At 44.2% G+C, this 17,160-nt stretch overlaps 2 protein-coding genes and 4 non-coding genes across 7 annotated transcripts; 1 reads left to right on the top strand and 5 right to left on the bottom strand.

Annotated features, from left to right (window-relative positions):
* The first annotated feature begins 1,737 nt into the window (after positions 1-1,737).
* Positions 1,738-6,919, top strand: LOC123180567 (probable ethylene response sensor 2). Of its 2 annotated transcripts, none has more exons than XM_044592639.1 (6): positions 1,738-2,267; positions 3,058-4,010; positions 4,896-5,264; positions 5,379-5,645; positions 6,075-6,202; positions 6,299-6,919. In XM_044592639.1, exons 2-6 carry the CDS (start codon positions 3,105-3,107, stop codon positions 6,546-6,548), a joined length of 1,920 nt encoding a protein of 639 aa, XP_044448574.1. In that variant the 5' UTR covers positions 1,738-2,267; positions 3,058-3,104; the 3' UTR covers positions 6,549-6,919. The 2 variants fall into 2 exon arrangements, with proteins under 2 accessions (XP_044448574.1, XP_044448573.1); XM_044592638.1 differs by having other exon boundaries at positions 1,739-2,254.
* Positions 6,920-8,829: 1,910 nt separating this feature from the next.
* Positions 8,830-12,112, bottom strand: LOC606337 (60S ribosomal protein L18-2). Its single transcript, XM_044592640.1, has 5 exons — positions 11,955-12,112; positions 11,781-11,870; positions 11,394-11,522; positions 10,829-11,014; positions 8,830-9,186 (listed from the first exon to the last, which is right to left on the bottom strand). The coding sequence occupies exons 1-5, from the start codon at positions 11,955-11,957 to the stop codon at positions 9,028-9,030; spliced, it is 567 nt and encodes a 188-aa protein (XP_044448575.1). The 5' UTR covers positions 11,958-12,112; the 3' UTR covers positions 8,830-9,027.
* LOC123183746 (small nucleolar RNA SNORD29) lies at positions 9,535-9,623 on the bottom strand. Its single transcript, XR_006492774.1, has one exon. It is a non-coding gene; the product is annotated as a small nucleolar RNA SNORD29 (small nucleolar RNA).
* LOC123183745 (small nucleolar RNA SNORD29) lies at positions 9,892-9,980 on the bottom strand. The gene has a single exon (XR_006492773.1). It is a non-coding gene; the product is annotated as a small nucleolar RNA SNORD29 (small nucleolar RNA).
* Positions 10,438-10,510, bottom strand: LOC123183894 (small nucleolar RNA snoR53Y). The gene has a single exon (XR_006492882.1). It is a non-coding gene; the product is annotated as a small nucleolar RNA snoR53Y (small nucleolar RNA).
* Positions 11,259-11,330, bottom strand: LOC123183895 (small nucleolar RNA snoR53Y). Its single transcript, XR_006492883.1, has one exon. It is a non-coding gene; the product is annotated as a small nucleolar RNA snoR53Y (small nucleolar RNA).
* Positions 12,113-17,160: the final 5,048 nt, after the last annotated feature.

The following is a 17,160-nucleotide window of genomic DNA, read 5'->3' as shown; positions in this document are numbered from 1 at the left end:
CCGTGCGTCCAAATCTCGAACCGTTTTCACCATTGGATTCCACGCATCAAGATATTCAAAACTAGATCCCATGTTGATAGGTTTTGACGAACTTTTTTTCATGAAAAAACCGGACGAAAAAAATCAGGCGAAAAAACCGAACCGGGAGCACGGTTTTTTTTCCTTTCCGAAGGAGGCATGCCCGTGGAAGCAAAACCGTGACTCTCGTGGAAGGAAAAAAAACAGAAAACGCATTTTTTTTCGTTTCCGAGAGGCGCGGCCGTGACTGTCGCGAAAGCACAACCGTGCCTCTCGCAAAAGCAAAACCGTGACTCTAAAAAAACAAAAAACACGTATTTTTTCCCTTTCCGAGAGTCATGGCCGTGACTCTCGCGAAAGCACAACCGTGCCTCTCGCGGAAGCAAAACCGTGACTCTCGCGAAAGGAAAAAAAACAGAAAACGCATATTTTTTTCCCTTTCCGAGAGGCACGGCCGTGACTCTTGCAAAAGCACAACCGTGCCTCTCGCGGAAGCAAAACCGTGACTCTCGCGAAAGAAAAAAAAGCAGAAAACGTGTTTTGTTTTTCCCTTTCCGAGAGGCACGGCCGTGACTCTCACAAAAGCACAACCGTGCCTCTCGCGGAAGCAAAACCGTGACTCTCGCGAAAGAAAAAAAACAGAAAACGCATTTTTTTTCGTTTCCGAAAGGCACGGCCGTGACTCTTGCTAAAGCACAACCGTGCCTCTCGCGGAAGAAAAACCGTGACTTTCGCGAAAGAAAAAAACGCGTTTTTTCGAGAAAAAAAAATTTCAAATTTTTTTTACGAAAAACATAAACACCGAAGAAAAACCAAAACGTCAAAAAAACCGAAAAAACGTTTAAAAAGCCGAAAACACATGCGAAAAAATAAAAAAACAAAATCCAAAGAGAACGTCCAGAGCGCGACACGTGGCGAATGACTGAGAGCGCGCCAAGTGGCGCTGATCATTGCGAGGCTTCCGAAAAAGCGCTCGTTAACAGTTGCTCTCCTAAGTACTTCTGCACAAACACAAAAGAGAGCATGGGAAAGGCCCATGATGGGCAGGTGCAACCCATCACACATCAGCATGCCGTACATCCTACAGCGAATCATCTCTCTCTGTGGTCAAGTCTGACTCCAAACGTCTGCCTCACATGTCCATGCATCCAGCCCAGCAGGTGCAATGCATCCAGCCTCCCCTGTCGCTTTCACCAAGGATTTTTTTCCCTTAAGAATTAGTAGTGGTATTATGCAAATTAGTAGTGGTCTTCATTCTTCAGATGCACGGTTGGATTCCAGCGTTACTGAATTGACAAAGGATTATAGGAACAAACCCATGAAATTATTAGCTTGTTGGTGCCTTCAGAGACATCGATCTTAAGTATATTTTTGCTTGGAGGAGAACCTAATCACGCCACAAAATCATCATGTTCAACTTGGCTGCTAAAAAATGTATCAGAACGGCATGAAAGTCTTTCCCGATTTTCTCAAATGCTAAACAAAGAAAGCCAAACTCCCTTGGATAAATGTGCAACTTGAAACAGAATTTATGCAGATAATCTTGCACAAAATCATAGTATATGTTTTAAAATACCTACCAAAATCCTGCACAAATCGTGGATACACTAAACAAAGAACCCGAGAGGAAAGGCTCGATTAGTACTCCATTTTTTTACCTGCAAAGTGTGGCGAAGTTCCAAGTTGCTGCCATTAACGGCGGGGTGTCGCGTCTTCGCTTTCACATCCAACCGAAACCAAAAGGGCGCTTTTTCTCTAGTCACTTGCAGCTCCGAGGCATCCCCTCTAGCCCTCTCTCTCTCTCTCTCTCCCCCCATTCCCAAGAATCCATCCATCCCGGCAATCGCGGGCAGCTGCGGCACGGGAGCGCCGAGCGGCAGATCGAGTCGCCGCCCGTCTCTCCTCCGTTGGCCCAGGTCAACACGCGAGCGGCTGTTGCTTCGATTTAGAGCGAGGAGACCTCGTCGTTTTCCACCGGCGGTTGTTGGTGGTGCGGTTCTTGGTTCCGGCGCGCTGCCGTGCTGAGATCGGCGCGGTGTCCCTGGAGTTCCTTGTGCGGCTGGGGGAGTAGCTACAAGAGCTGCCTCCGTTTTCTTGCATTCCCTGCTGCTGTTGCGGTGGGATTCTTCCTCTTACCTGCCGTGCTCGAGCTTGCCGCGTCGTCTTGCTTTGGTCAAGACAAGGCGTGCGGCGGCAGAGTTGAGCGGGCAAAGAAAAGAGAGAAGCTTAAGCTGAGGTATCTTGCTGAAGTAATTTCTCAGCCTCAAGCAGTCAAGCTATTTCGGGAATTGCAAATAAAAATCTCAAGCAGTTTGATAATGACCTGCTGTAATACTGAATCGATTTCAATTTGGGTTGGGTCATGTTAGGGTTCTGTGCCATGGACTGTCGATATAATATCTCAGCTTCACAGACCTCAGTTTAGGTTCACACAAGTAATTTGACCTTTATTTAGGTGTTCCATGAATGATGGTTCAGAGTTGGATTCAGGGTCAAAGTGTGGTGTTTAATTTCACGACGCCTTGGAGCTTGTGGCTTTTAATTCTATAGGGACTGGTAATCTTTTTCACTAGTGTCTTTGTTGGTAGGTGTAAATTAGTGTTGTTCGTTTGATGGCATTAGTTGATGTTTCATGTTAGTAATGGACTTGATCCTTACTTCTAAATTTTCTTCTGCTTGGTGAGAGAAGACGGATTGAAAATCGCGATCCCTGACTATTTCTAGCACCAGCTAGAGTTTATTCGTGTAGAGGGTAGCACTGCGTTTTTTATGTAAATGTGATTGCTAATCCTACAGATGCGTTCTGTCTTCTGCATGTCCTCTTGATCTTGACTGTATTTTTCATAGCTTAACCCAACCCAACTAGAGCCTGTCATATGCAAATTTGGCTGATGGATGTATGGTTTGGACCACCACTACCGCTCCATGCTATTAACATATTATTATAGCTGCCCTATGGAAGTTGCTCTCTTTCATGGTTTTTTGTGGAATTGTTTTTCAAATCAAGTCAAGTAAAATTTTGATGTTATGTTTTCACAGGTCAAGTAGAAGTGCAGCTCTCCGGTAACACCTTTTGCTGTTAGCAGATGGATGCATGTGATTGTATCGAACCACTTTGGCAGGCCGATGATCTCCTTGTGAAGTATCAGTACATATCTGACTTTTTTATCGCACTTGCATACTTCTCGATCCCTTTGGAGCTCATATACTTTGTCAAGAAGTCATCATTCTTCCCTTACCGATGGGTGCTCATACAGTTTGGCGCCTTCATTGTGCTTTGTGGGGCAACTCACCTGATAAACTTGTGGACTTTCGCCACTTATAGCAAGACTATAGCGGTGGTAATGACAGTGGCGAAAGCTGCGACAGCAGTGGTTTCATGCATAACGGCATTGATGCTTGTGCACATAATTCCTGATCTGTTGAGTGTGAAGTTGCGAGAGAGGTATCTGAAGGATAAGGCTGAAGAGCTTGACAAAGAGATGGGGATTATAAGAACACAGGAGGAGACAGGCAGACATGTCCACATGCTCACACATGAGATAAGGAGCACCCTTGACAGGCACACTATTTTGAGAACTACGCTTGTTGAGTTGGGAAGGACTCTTGGGTTAGCTGAATGTGCCCTGTGGATGCCATCCCGCTCTGGAACAGCCCTTCACCTGTCCCATACAATCCATAACAGCGCTCCTATTGGCTTAGTTGTTCCTATCAATCTTCCAGTTGTTTCAAAGGTTTTTAATAGTAATCGTGCAGAAAGCATTCCACATACTTCCCCATTGGCTTCAATAAAGGCAGACACAAGCAGGTATGTGCCACCAGAGGTCGTAGCTGTCCGAGTTCCACTGCTGCACCTTACAAATTTCGAAATAAATGATTGGCCTGAGCTATCTGCAAAAAGCTTCGCAGTAATGGTTTTGATGCTGCCTCCAGACAGTGCAAGAAAATGGCGTACCCATGAATTGGAGCTTGTTGAAGTTGTTGCTGATCAGGTAGTTGTTGATTTCATTTCTGTTCATTTTTCTATATATGTAATCTGTAATCACTGGTGTGGTTGTCTGGTAACCTATGTCTGGCCTCTGATATTATCAGCTTTAGAATCCTGTAGGGCTGCTTTTGTATATTTCTTTGGCCTGCTCTGTTCAAGTTTTCTTATTAGTCAATGGATAAATGTGTATGCTTTGTCTGTGAATAAGAGTTTTGAAGAGAATTGGTTAACTGAAGTTGCAATTGAGTTAACCTAGTAAATCATTTTATTATGGTTTGAAGTGTGAAACTATTTTTCTTGAAAATCATTTTTTTTAGTTTCCCTTATCGCCCTATCTATCTTCCTTTTCCCTAATATGATATTGCTTGTGAGTAATTGGTTTATATCCTGACAAGCTCTGTAAAAGCCATGCAGCACTTGTATGCATCCTTGATTTAGTTATTGGAAGTATGCATGTGGTCATCATTAATACTTTTGTTTCCTCCTGGCACTAATGAGTTTTTCTTCTGATTTCATTGTGTTTGTGACTTTGTGTGGTACTCCCTCCGTCCGGAAATACTTGTCATCAAAATGGATAAAAGGAGATGTATCTAGACGTATTTTAGTTCTAGATACATCCCTTTTCATTCATTTTGATGACAAGTATTTTCGGACGGAGGGAGTATGTCCTTGAGTTGTTCAGCGTTTTGTCAGTTTACTTGGGCTACAACTAAGCTTTATTATCAATGCTTAATGTTTAGCATTTTCTGTTAGCATTTAGCCTATAATGCTGCTCTTAGATGGATAATTTTGCATTTAATTATTTCTTTATGAAGTAGAGTGCACTACACTTCATGCCTGCAGATATTGTAAAAAACATGACCACATTCTCTCATTTTTTCTTATTTAGGTGGCAGTTGCACTGTCTCATGCTGCCATTTTGGAAGAGTCCATGAGGGCCCGTGATCTACTAATGGAGCAGAATATTGCCCTAGATGCAGCACGTCGAGAGGCGGAAATGGCTATATGTGCTCGTAATGATTTTCTTGCTGTGATGAACCATGAAATGCGTACTCCTATGAAAGCCATTGTTTCTTTATCCTCCCTCCTTCTGGAAACAACTCTTACGGCTGAACAACGCCTGATGATTGAGACTATACTAAAGAGTAGCGATTTTCTTGTAACTTTGACCAACGATGTTTTGGATATTTCCAAGCTTGGGAATGGGAGTCTTGAGCTGGATATTGCACCTTTCAACCTGCATGCTGCCTTTACAGATGTAAGTGTTCTGACAGCAGTTTTAATATTTCGACTTTGCTACTATGTTGCCTAAAAGGAAGGAGGGGGAAATATACAGTTGGATTTGAGGTCAACTCACTGGTTCATCTTGTAGGTGGTTAATTTGATTAAGCCAGTGGCTGCATGCAAAAGGCTCTCGGTAATGGTTTCCTTGGCTCCAGAGTTGCCTTCCTGTGCAATTGGTGATCGCAAGCGATTGATGCAGATAATGCTAAATGTTGCTGGCAACTCCATTAAGTTCACAAAGGAGGGTCACATTTCAATTGCAGCTTCCATAGCCAGGCCAGATTCACTGAGGGACCCGTATGCTTCTAACTTACATCCAGTTCCCTCTGATGGGTCTTTCTACTTGGTTGTTCAGGTTTGCCTTTGAGCATCCACTCACTCCTTTTCTCTTAACTCCTCAATATGCCGAAAGTTGCCACAAACACATAATACATAACACCATAACTTTCTAATGATGCCTGCCAATGCTCGCCAAGTTAATGCAGTGGTACTCATAAATGTAGACATTAGCATTCCAAAGAGACCTCAATTGAGGTCTTCAAAGTGATAGATAACCTGAAGAGAAAAAGAATGATTTGGACTTTCTACAGTAATTGGTAAACATATCATAAATATCATATTTGAGTAAAACTACTAGAAAATTTCTTTTGGGAAAAAATGATTTTAGATCACTTGTGGCTGCCCATAGAAGTGGTACTAACTAATTAAGGAGCAAAAACAGGGGACAAGCGTAGGGCTAATAACTTGATGTTAGCAGAAGACCTGATGTCATATTCTCCTGTAGGTAAAAGACACCGGCTGTGGAATTGGACCAGAGGATATGGCTCACACCTTCAGAAAATTCGCACACGGTGAGAATGCAACAACGAAATTGCACAACGGCAACGGCTTGGGTCTGGCCCTCTCCAGAAGGTATATCAAGAGGGCATTTCTGCACATTCCTTTTCCCCCCTGAAATTCTCTGATCTCTGTGCTGACCGATGTCTCTACACTCTCCGGTTCCATCAGATTTGTTGGCCTGATGCAAGGGGACATCTGGCTCGAAAGTGAAGGTGTAGGGAAGGGATGTACCGCCACGTTCTTTGTGAAACTCGGCACGCCCAAGAAGAAACCAAACGCAAACGCAAATCCCCGGAGAATGATGGCGCCTCTGCAACCAAGCAACGGAGCTGGAGGCCACGGCGCTGATGCTCTCAGTATATCGATAATGGACGGCGATGCGCGGGCTCCTAGGGCCCGCTACCAGTCAATTGCGTGAGAGGCAGACGACGCGGGCAAGCTCGACTGGCGGGAGGCGGGTCGCAGGCCCGGTTTTGTGACCGAAATTGGTACGCTCCATTCGAAGGGTGGGTGTTTGGCTGCTGTAGGGATAGTTTTCCTACTGAGTTGAGTTGTGATGGTGACTAGGTCAGTCTGAGATGGTGACTTGCCCTTATTGGCGGCATGGTGGAGGAGAGCAGTGTTGTGTTGTACATGAGGGTCTTGTTAGGGAGGCAAAAGCTGATACTACATACAGACATTAGGCACTGCGGCGAGATCCTGTGAAGAGTCAGTGAGCTGCAGGTGTAATTCATGAACATGAACTTGAAAGCATTCATCGGATGAATGACGTATGGCGTGTCACACAGATGATTGCGGTTTGTACTGGTTGCATTTTCGCGGCTAATAATTCAACGGGGACGCTAGGGGTGGGTCGTGCATGTAAGAACACTCCCAGAAAGCTGCCATTTTAGAGTGACAAGCAACCGGCCATTCTCCTAACATTTGTAACTCCCTCTCTAAAAAAAGGATTTTAACTCCTTACATTTTGAGGTTACTCCCCATAGAGAAGCAACCCAGCTTCCAATGTTCAATTTAGGTGATGGATTTTCACACTTACACTTCTCCATTGTAGTGGGGAAACCAAACCGGGTGGACCTTCATCTCAGTATTGGATTATTCAAATCACATCACAAGGCTTGAGGACATTTCCTTGATGGAGGATGAACGCCACGAAGTATCCAATGCAAGTGGGCGGAGGAGATCGATCCACGTATCAGCAACAAGCTAACATGACCAATGAACTAGTGTCGATGAAGATGAAACTTTGTGATATGCTTGGAAGAACATCTCTCTTGACGCCACAGTTGATGGCGATCAAACTATGTCTCCACTCCCTCTAACCAGACACAAGATTCTCTGGCCCATCGTTGGAGTGTCATCCAATATTGTTGCAAACGGTGGTTGGGTTGAGTCGAACAAGTGAACAACAATCCTCCAAGTTGAGTACCACTTACTGTGTGTGACATCTACATTCAAGAGCTATAGAAGCATATGAACAAGAGAAATGGGAATAGGGCGTAAAATGAGAAGTGGGCGAGAAAAGATTATGAAACAACATCGAGGAGGTCAAGATTGAGCATCTCCGACACCATAGATCTCGAAGATGAAGGTGATGATTTTTTTTTCAGGGTGAGAAGCCTCACCAAGACGGGAGAAATCAAGTGGAAGAGAGCCAGAAGAATGGTGTAGTGGGTGCATATAAAAAAATCAATGCAATGATCGAGATAAAGGAGGAGTTGTCATCCAAACACAAAAGAGAAGGTGGCAAGGTGGATAGAGAGATTGCGTGAAGGCCATGACCAAGACACACGCTTCTGAATTGTGATGGAGGTTGAGGTGAGGAACACATGTGCGGAGTGTAGGCTTGCTATCAAGGGAGGAGGAAACAAAAAAGAGAAAGGAACAAAAGCGAAGGATCATGTTCATGGATGCTATCGGCCAATATTGGAAGCTCACCCCTTGTATGGTAGTGGTAAATTCATGTTTCTTTTGATGAATATATATATGTGGGATGGGGTGGCTTTTTGTTACTATTTTGCATTCGGTGGCTTTCGATACTCTATGTTGATACTTTTCGTTGAATTTGAAATGATGTTCAAATTTGTGTATTCAAAAGTCATACTAAGTCAGCGACAATCTAATATGAATAAGAGGGAGTTGCGTCATCGAGAAGTTCAAACTGTGCAGTGTTTGCAAGGAGAAATAGAAACAAAAGTTTGAATTGTTCAATGAGTTAAATCTTTGGCCTTTTTTGGTTTGTAGGAATCCCGTAGGATAAGAATTGCATAGGAAAAATTCATTTGAGCCATTCCTATCCCTATAGAGAAATTATTTCTATCCCACACATTTCATAAGAAAATAAACATTGGCCTAGACTCAATAAAAAAAATCCTATGACATGAACCAAAAGGCATCTTTTTTCTATTCCTAATCATAGAATTTCAGAAAAGGGCATCTTCTCTATTCGAGTTAATAGGATTTCAAATACATGCCTTCTCATTTCCTATGACTATCCTATCGAATGAACCAATGGCCTTCAGAGGGGAGATGTAGAGATGCTCATGAGACAGAATTCGTGCACGCAACTTTTGACATAATTGCAGTATTTTTTTTCAAGCAAAGATCTGCAAAGGCACTGAAGCTAACCAAATACAATGAACATCACTTAGAGAGAATGGACATCGCCAAGCAAAGAGGCACCGAAGCTAAGCAATGACTGGTTGCAACGAAACATGGTCTTCAAGCTCACAAAATCAAAACAGTTGACAGCAATAAGAATCTTGCAAAATATCATTCGAACACTGGGGCGATAGATTTTGCTACTCTCAGTACAAAGTACTTTACTAATTACTATCAATTGCTCAAACAGAACAACAGCCGCTCCACACAAACAGCGACTAACAAGAAAGGGCGACTTAAACCTTGAAGCCACGGCTGTTCCTCCTACCACGAGCCTTCTCAAACTTCCTACCCTTGGAGCGCACATAGGGCTTGGTGTGGCTGTGCGGCACACCAGGCGCCTTGCCGAAGTGCCTCACCGCCTCACGCGCATTCTTGGGTCCCCTCAACAGGATCTGCAGATGCACACATTTGCAAACGTAAGAATGAATTCCCCACAACTGGTAGCACAAGAAACAAAGCTGAAAGGATTTCTCCAGTTATTTTAAATTTAGAAGTACACTTGAGACTGCAACCACTACATATTAAATAGTGGGTAATCATGTTCTCAAACTAGTCTGCTCAGATATAACGCTTGGTTAATATCACAAACGACCCACAGAGGGAAGTTTTCATAGAGCTGGGATATAGTGTATCATCCCTGCAATAGTCACAATCTAGCTGTGTTTATCTTGCCACAAGAATAGAAGAGCCTTTATAGGTTGTACTGAAATGTAATGAAGAAATCATAAGAAAAATGTGAGTGGGCTCAGATACAAAAGAGAAGTTCATATCATGACTTCCCACAAAGGGAGGTCTCATAATGAGCTGGGTAATAGTATCATCATTGCAAAAATAATCAAGACAAAATGCTACCCCTAAGCATTTGCATAAGCAAAGCAAAGAAAACAAAAACAATTCATGCTCTTTTCAAGTAAAAAAGAAAATAGCAGATAGTATGCTCAGATAAAACTATAACGTTTAACTGAGATCAAACAACCCACAGAGGGAAGTATTCATAGAGCTGGGATTATAGTGTATCATCATTGCAAGTCAAACAATAACTTTCACAATAGGCAATAATGAAATGCAATTTAGAAATCATAAATAAGAATGTTGAGAATGCTCAGATACAAAAGAGAAGTTCATATCACAACTACCCACAAAGGGAGGTTTCATAATGAGCTGGGTAATAGTATCATCATCGCAAAAAATAATCAAGACAAAATGCTAGCACCAAACATTTGCATAAGCAAAAATAATAGAGACAAATTAGATACTCATTTGAAGTAAAAGGTACACACAGATAGTTTGCTCAGATAGAACTATAACGTTTAGTTGAGATCAGACAACCCACAGAGGGAAGTATTCATAGAGCTGGGATTATAGTGTATCATCATTGCAAGTCACAAAAACACTTACAATGAGACTAATACTTTATGCCAACATGTCAAAATAGCAAAACAAACAATTATCAAGAGCTCAGATACAATGGAAAAAAGTACATATCACGACAACCCACAGAGGGAGGTCTCATAATGAGCTGGGTAAAGTGCATCATCATTGCAAAATTCAGAACAGGATGCAAATGCACAAATTTCAGCAGGGAAGAAATAAAATAAAGAATTCAATGTTTCTGGAAGTCAAAACAGCAGAACTAGGTAAATGGTTCCCTCAGTTAAAAATATATTGCTCGTCAGATAATATCAGTATTAGCATGGTTAAAGCATCACTGGGAACCTCAAAAAGATCAAAACCAAAAGAAGACGTTCAAATACTAATGAAGTTCCAGGCAGGCACACAAGTTAATCACACTCCATCATAAACATCAGTGTAACAACTTAGCCTCTCTGAAGAAAAATGATAACGGATGATGAGAAGGGTAATAAACCTATTTTTTGTACTCTACAGAACACTTGATCAATACAGCCACAGCAAATACATAAACATAATATAATGGCACCACTTCCTAAAAACTTGTAATATGGTTAAAAGTGCTAACCATAGAAATGGCAAGTGCATAGACAAATCAAAAGATCAGGGGGGCAAAAAGCTTACCGTGTTCTCCCCAGTTGGAGCACGGAGAGCAAGCTGGTCAAAAGTGAGGCACTCCCCACCAGCATTGATAATCCTTGCCCTCGCTGTCTCTGTGAACCTCAGAGCAGTAACCTTCATTGCTGGGACCTCTTGGATCCGCATGTCATCTGTGATTGTACCAACAACCACAGCAATGTTCTTCTCCTCCTGTCAAGATACAGTTTAAATATGAGCATCGGTAGGTTGGGTTACCAAAACCAGAACACTACATAGACCTAGACTGATGGACATTAAGTTGGTTTTGTAGACTAGATGGTTTGCATCATAACCACCACGTGACAAACTACACTTAGCGCATTAAGTTGGAGAGGAAATGCACAAATTTCAACAGGGGAAAAATAAATAAGGAATTCAATGTTTTTGGAAGTCGAAAAAGCAGCACTAGGTAAATGGTTCCCTCAGTAATAATATATTGCTCGTCAGGTGGTATCAGTATTAGCATGGTTAATGCATCACTGGGAACCTTACAACTAGATTACGAGCAAACAGACGGTAATGTCTCTCGGCAAAGTATGGGTGTGCATACCTTTCCCTTCATGAAGTTGGAGAGGCGGCGCATGGAGAGCGGCGGGCGGTTAGTCTTGCTCATGAAGAGCCTCTTGAGGATGACGGCGTTGAACTTGCTCTTGGTCCTCCTCACCAGGAAACGGTAGAGCTGCACCCCAGAAAGCAACACAACAATCACAATCCAGAAGCACACCACACATACAAAAAAGCCGATCTGGTCTATCCAACACTAGACTATACAACGCTGCATCCAACGGGAAATGGGGGCCTACCTAGGTAGATGGAATTACAGCTAAACTAACAATCACAGATGCGGCTAGAGCTAATCGAATCGCGAAACATTCCTTGCGGATGACATCCTAAACAGATAAGTGGATCATCGGACGACGAGTTCGCGCGTGAATACCTTGACGAGGAGCTTGAGGTAGACATCGTCGGACTTGGGCGCGACGCGCTTGGTCCTCTTGTTCCTCCCGCCGGCGACGAGGTCGATACCCTGAGCAGCACAGCAGCGTTAGCGCACGCGGCCTAGAGGAAACCCGGAAGGATCTGGATGGGGAGCGGGGGCTGGGAGGCTCACCATGGCTGCTTCTGCGTCGGCGGCGGTAGGGTTTCCTCGCGGTGTCGCGCTGCGGCTGCTGCTTCTTACCTCGTCCGCCTCCGGCTCGGGAAGGAGAGTGGCGGCGCGTGGAGGGACGCTATATAGGGGGCGGAGGGAGAGGCGTGGAGAGGGTGTTTAGGGTTTTGGTGACTCGTTTGGGCTTTTGGGCTAAGCTGTGGGCCTGGTGAGCCCGACGAATGGAGCACTGCTGCTATGTGGGCTTTTTCCTGTTGGGCGACTCATCATGTCCGGGGCTTCTCGAAAAACTCTGTACTCATGTCTGGGCTTTGCGGCGAATTCGATGTCCTTCTCTATTTTTTATTTTATTTTTTCCTTTGCCTAAAAAAATTATTTTTTACTGCTGCTAATTGTAGGTGGGTTGCAATATTCTAGGGCGTGTTTGGTTACCTGCACTATTTTTTTGGCGCCTTACATGTGTGATTCAACAGGTCCTGACTAAGCTAATGCAGGACAAAAACCATGTTATTCACATCGTTTGGTAGTCTGCACTGCATTGCATCAGTGGACTTAGGCATGCTTTTTGGTGGCCTCTATTTGTGCTTCAAGGGGTGAGCACATGCAAACCACGGTTGTTTGGTTGTGTGCATGTAGTTGTTCTGCTCACCGTTTTTAAATATAATGACCTTATAACCCAAATGCAACACACTTCACATCAAACATCGCATATGAACAACACAACACAACTAACCCTACTCCTAATCATTAGCATGCTATTTAAACAGTGCATCATACGAACTAAGACAATTCCCATGCAAGTATTTGGGATTGCAGCTTGACATTTATTAGCTCACCAAGGCTCAATGGCAGCCGATGCTTGACGCAGTTAAGGAGTTTATCCTGGCATGGCAACGCGAATTGATCACGAGGCATGGTCGCCTTGTGCTAGTTAAGAGTGTCACCGCTGCAAGACCCATCCACCAACTATTGGTGCTTGACCCCCCCCCCCTCCTATTTGAGTCTTCGAGGAAAGAAATTGACAAATGGATGAGGGCTTTCTTTTGGGGTGGATCGGACAAAGTCCATGGAGGCCAATGCCTTGTGGCATGGAGCACGGTTTGTCGTCCCATGGAGTTTGGGGGACTAGGAGTAATAAACTTAAAGTTCCAAGCGTCGACGTTGTGCACTGATTGGAATGGCTGCGTAGGATGGACCCCGACAGGCCCTGGCAAGGCCTACCGTCGTTCAGTGTTGATGTGGGCATGGGCATTTTTTATAGCCTTGTGCACATCCAGTTGGGAGATGGTAAATTCCTCCTATTTTGGAGAGACCATTGGATGAATGGTGCGGTAGTTGCAGACATAACGCCCCTTGTCCTAGAGAAGGTAGCTACGAGATGCGTCAACAAAAGAACAGTCCATGAGGCCCTAAGCAGCCTAAGCTGGATCACAGGAGTAGGTCTAGGCCTGACACCACAGGGTCTTCGGCAGTTCTCAAACCTTTGGTCGGCTGTCAGCATCATCTCTCTAAATAATGACACCCCACACCCCTGGCATTTTCTCCTGGAGATGGAGTGCCTTCGGTCAGTACTCGGCGCAATCTACATACAAGATGATGTGCCATGGCATGATTCGCCTGCCCGCTGCTCATTGCATATGGAAGAGTTGGGCGCCGCTCAAATGCAAAATATTCATATGGCTTGCTCTCCAGTATCGGGTCTGGACCTCGGATAGACGACTCCGACGTGAACTACAAGACGCGATTGCCCCGTGCTTCACTTGTGTCCAGGAAGAGGATACTATTGACCACATTCTTATGCATTGTGTTTACGCTAGAGAGGCATGGCATGCATGTTTCACTACGCTGGTTGTTCATATCGCCCACCCTTTCATAGAGGACAACCTGGAGGAGTGGTGGCTAAGATCGCGCAAGGAGTGCCGAACACAAAAGGAAAGAGCTTTGATTCGCTAGTCATTCTCATTGCTTTGTGCTTGTGGAAGCAAAGAAATGTACGGGTGTTCATGAATGTGGCGCAATAACATATTACCACCCCCTGCAATTTGTTAACCTCATTATTGGTGAGGTACAAACTTGAAGATCGGCCAGAGCTAGGTGTTTTCAAAACTTTATGAGAGAGTAGCATGTAACTGAAGGTGGGTGTGTGCATGTTAGGTGGTAGCCTTACTTGTTGGGCTTAAAGCATTCCTTGTAAAATTTCGTCTGTGATGAGGACATGACTTCCTTGGATACGACCAAAAATATTGCATACATGCATATTTGTCAGGTGATCTCTAGTGCAAACTATTCAACAATCTATTTATGTTATCCAGAACAAAAATACTTCACACACTTTTGTGTTTTGTCTAATTGCAGGTTATGGGACATTTGTACAATCCATATATGAAGATAAGGCAAAAGGAGAAGTTTAGGTTCTGTTCAAAAAGTCCTCTCACGTCACTTTTGGGCCAAGAGAAGATAGAGTCCAAGTCTCTCACGTTCTGGATTCAAATTCGGACTGCACAGACATACCTGACTCAAAACGCCAACAACTTTTTCATACGGACTCCGAATTGGGTGATTCTTTTTTTGGTGGAAAGTAGATTTAGTCTTCTTTCCAACCCAATTGGATTCATCTTTAAATTCGTCCGCAGCGTTGGGATATGGACGAAACAATCTGACGCTGCAGCAGAATCCGAGTCAAACAACAAGTCCAAAGGTGTTGCATCACCTCCACTTGGGCCCTTGAGCCTTGTACGACCTAGGATTGGTTTTAGGCTGCCTTGGGACGTCCTCCCACCTCCTTGGCCGCCACCCCTTGCTCCTATATAAGTAGATCCATCTAGTAGCTTTTTCCTTGGGATTTGTTTAGTTAAAAGTTAGCCATTGCAACTTCGTGTACTTCGTTTGTGCCCAACGACCAGACCAAGACCGCTTTCGGATCCCCACCTTTATCAATACTTCATATATATTCGCAATATTCAGATTGCTTTATCATATTCTTGCTTGTTCTTCGATTGCTTGCAGGAATAGACCTTCGTGGTTAGGCTGACCGTGCTTCCGGCATCGTCAGTAACCTCAGGAGATTGGTTTAGCGATTGCTAAGGCGCAACGTCTTGCATGTTTGTAGTCGGACCGTCAAAGTCGTCTCCACCAAATCGATAGTTATCATCTCATCGAAAGATCGGGACCCCCGCCTCTATCAGTCTGCCTTCTATACAAATATGGTACGCAATTTGCGTACTCTTGAAAACAAAGTTTAAGAGGATGCCCTTGCACAACCCAGGGTGTTGATCCCTAAGCAAAATATACATGTTAGCAAACAAATTCACGACAAGTTCAGAACAAACATGTTGGAAATATGCCCTAGAGGCAATAATAAAATGGTTATTATTATATTTCCTTGTTCATGATAATTGTCTATTGTTCATGCTATAATTGTATTAACCGGAGACCGTAATACATGTGTGAATACGTAGACCACAATATGTCCCTAGTAAGCCTCTAGTTGACTAGCTCGTTGATCAATAGATGGTTACGGTTTCCTGACCATGGACATTGGATGTCGTTGATAACGGGATCACATCATTAGGAGAATGATGTGATGGACAAGACCCAATCCTAAGCATAGCACAAGATCGTGTAGTTCGTCTGCTAAAGCTTTTCTAATGTCAAGTATCATTTCCTTAGACCATGGGATTGTGCAACTCCCGGATACCGTAGGAATGCTTTGGGTGTGCCAAACATCACAACGTAACTGGGTGGCTATAAAGGCACACTACGGGTATCTCCAAAAGTGCCTGTTGGGTTGGCACGAATCGAGACTGGGATTTGTCACTCCGTGTGACGGAGAGGTATCTCTGGGCCCACTCGATAGGACATCATCATAATGAGCTCAATGTGACCAAAGAGTTGATCACAGGATGATGTGTTACGGAACGAGTAAAAGTGACTTGCCGGTAACGAGATTGAACGAGGTATTGGGATACTGACGATCGAATCTCGGGCAACTAACGTACCGATTGACAAAGGGAATTGTATGCAGGATTGATTGAATCCCCGACATCGTGGTTCATCCGATGAGATCATCGCGGAACATGTGGGAGCCAACATGGGTATCCAGATCCCGCTGTTGGTTATTAGCCAGAGAGCTGTCTCGGTCATGTCTGCATGATTCCCGAACCCGTAGGGTCTACACACTTAAGGTTCGGTGACGCTAGAGTTGTTATGGGAATTAGTGTGCAGTTACCGAATGTTATTCGGAGTCCCGAATGAGATCCCGGACGTCACGAGGAGTTCCGGAATGGTCCGGAGGTAAAGATTTATATATGGGAAGTCCTATTTTGGCCACCGGAAAATGTTCGGGATTTTTCGGTATTGTATCGGGAAGGTTCTAGAAGGTTCTGGAGTGGGGCCCACCTGCATGGGGGACCCACATGAACGTGGGTTGTGGGGGCTAGGCCCCACACCCCTGGTCAAGGCGCACCAAGATCCCCCCTTAGAAGGAATAAGATCATATCCCGAAGGGATAAGATCAAGATCCCTAAAAAAGGGGATAACAATCGGTGGGGAAGGGAAATGATGGGATTTCTTTCCCCCACCTTTGCCAAGGCTATACGTGTGTTGAACGCGGAGGCACCGTTGTTCGGCGCTTAGATCGGAATCAACCGCGATCTGAATCGCTACGAGTACGACTCCTTCATCCGCTTTCTTGTAACGCTTTCGCATCGCGATCTTCAAGGGTATGAAGATGCACTCCCCTCTCTCTCGTTGCTAGTCTCTCCATAGATTGATCTTGGTGATGCGTAGAATTTTTTTAATTTCTGCAACGATCCCCAACAGTGGCATCATGAGCTAGGTCTATGCGTAGTTTCTATGCACGAGTAGAACACAAGTTGTTGTGGGCATCGATTTTGTCAATTTACTTGCCATTACTAGTCTTATCTTGATTCGGCGCCATCGTGGGATGAAGCGGCCCGGACTGACCTTACACGTACGCTTACGTGAGACAAGTTTCACCGACTGACATGCACTAGTTGCATAAGGTGGCTAGCGGGTGTCTGTCTCTCCCACTTTAGTCAGATCGGATTCGATGAAAAGGGTCCTTATGAAGGGTAAATAGAAATTGGCATATCACGTTGTGGTTTTGGCATAGGTAAGAAACGTTCTTGCTAGAAACCTATAGCAGCCACGTAAAAACTTGCAACAACAATTAGAGGACGTCTAACTT

The sequence above is a fragment of the Triticum aestivum genome, chromosome 1D (genome assembly GCF_018294505.1).
Source record: "Triticum aestivum cultivar Chinese Spring chromosome 1D, IWGSC CS RefSeq v2.1, whole genome shotgun sequence".
NCBI classification, from domain to species: Eukaryota; Viridiplantae; Streptophyta; class Magnoliopsida; order Poales; family Poaceae; genus Triticum; species Triticum aestivum.
Note: the sequence above shows the minus strand (reverse complement) of the source record. Positions and strands in the feature narration are given on the sequence as shown.

Coding starts and splice junctions, on each gene's coding strand:
- LOC606337 (XM_044592640.1), bottom strand. Junction 11,523..11,780: donor ACCTCAAGCTCCTCGTCAAG/GTATTCACGCGC, acceptor TCTGGGGTGCAG/CTCTACCGTTTCCTGGTGAG. Junction 11,015..11,393: donor CCAACTTCATGAAGGGAAAG/GTATGCACACCC, acceptor GTATCTTGACAG/GAGGAGAAGAACATTGCTGT.
- LOC123180567 (XM_044592639.1), top strand. CDS start 3,105: ATGGATGCATGTGATTGTATCGAACCACTTTGGCAGGCCGATGATCTC. Junction 5,265..5,378: donor TGCATGCTGCCTTTACAGAT/GTAAGTGTTCTG, acceptor TTCATCTTGTAG/GTGGTTAATTTGATTAAGCC. Junction 6,203..6,298: donor GGTCTGGCCCTCTCCAGAAG/GTATATCAAGAG, acceptor CGGTTCCATCAG/ATTTGTTGGCCTGATGCAAG.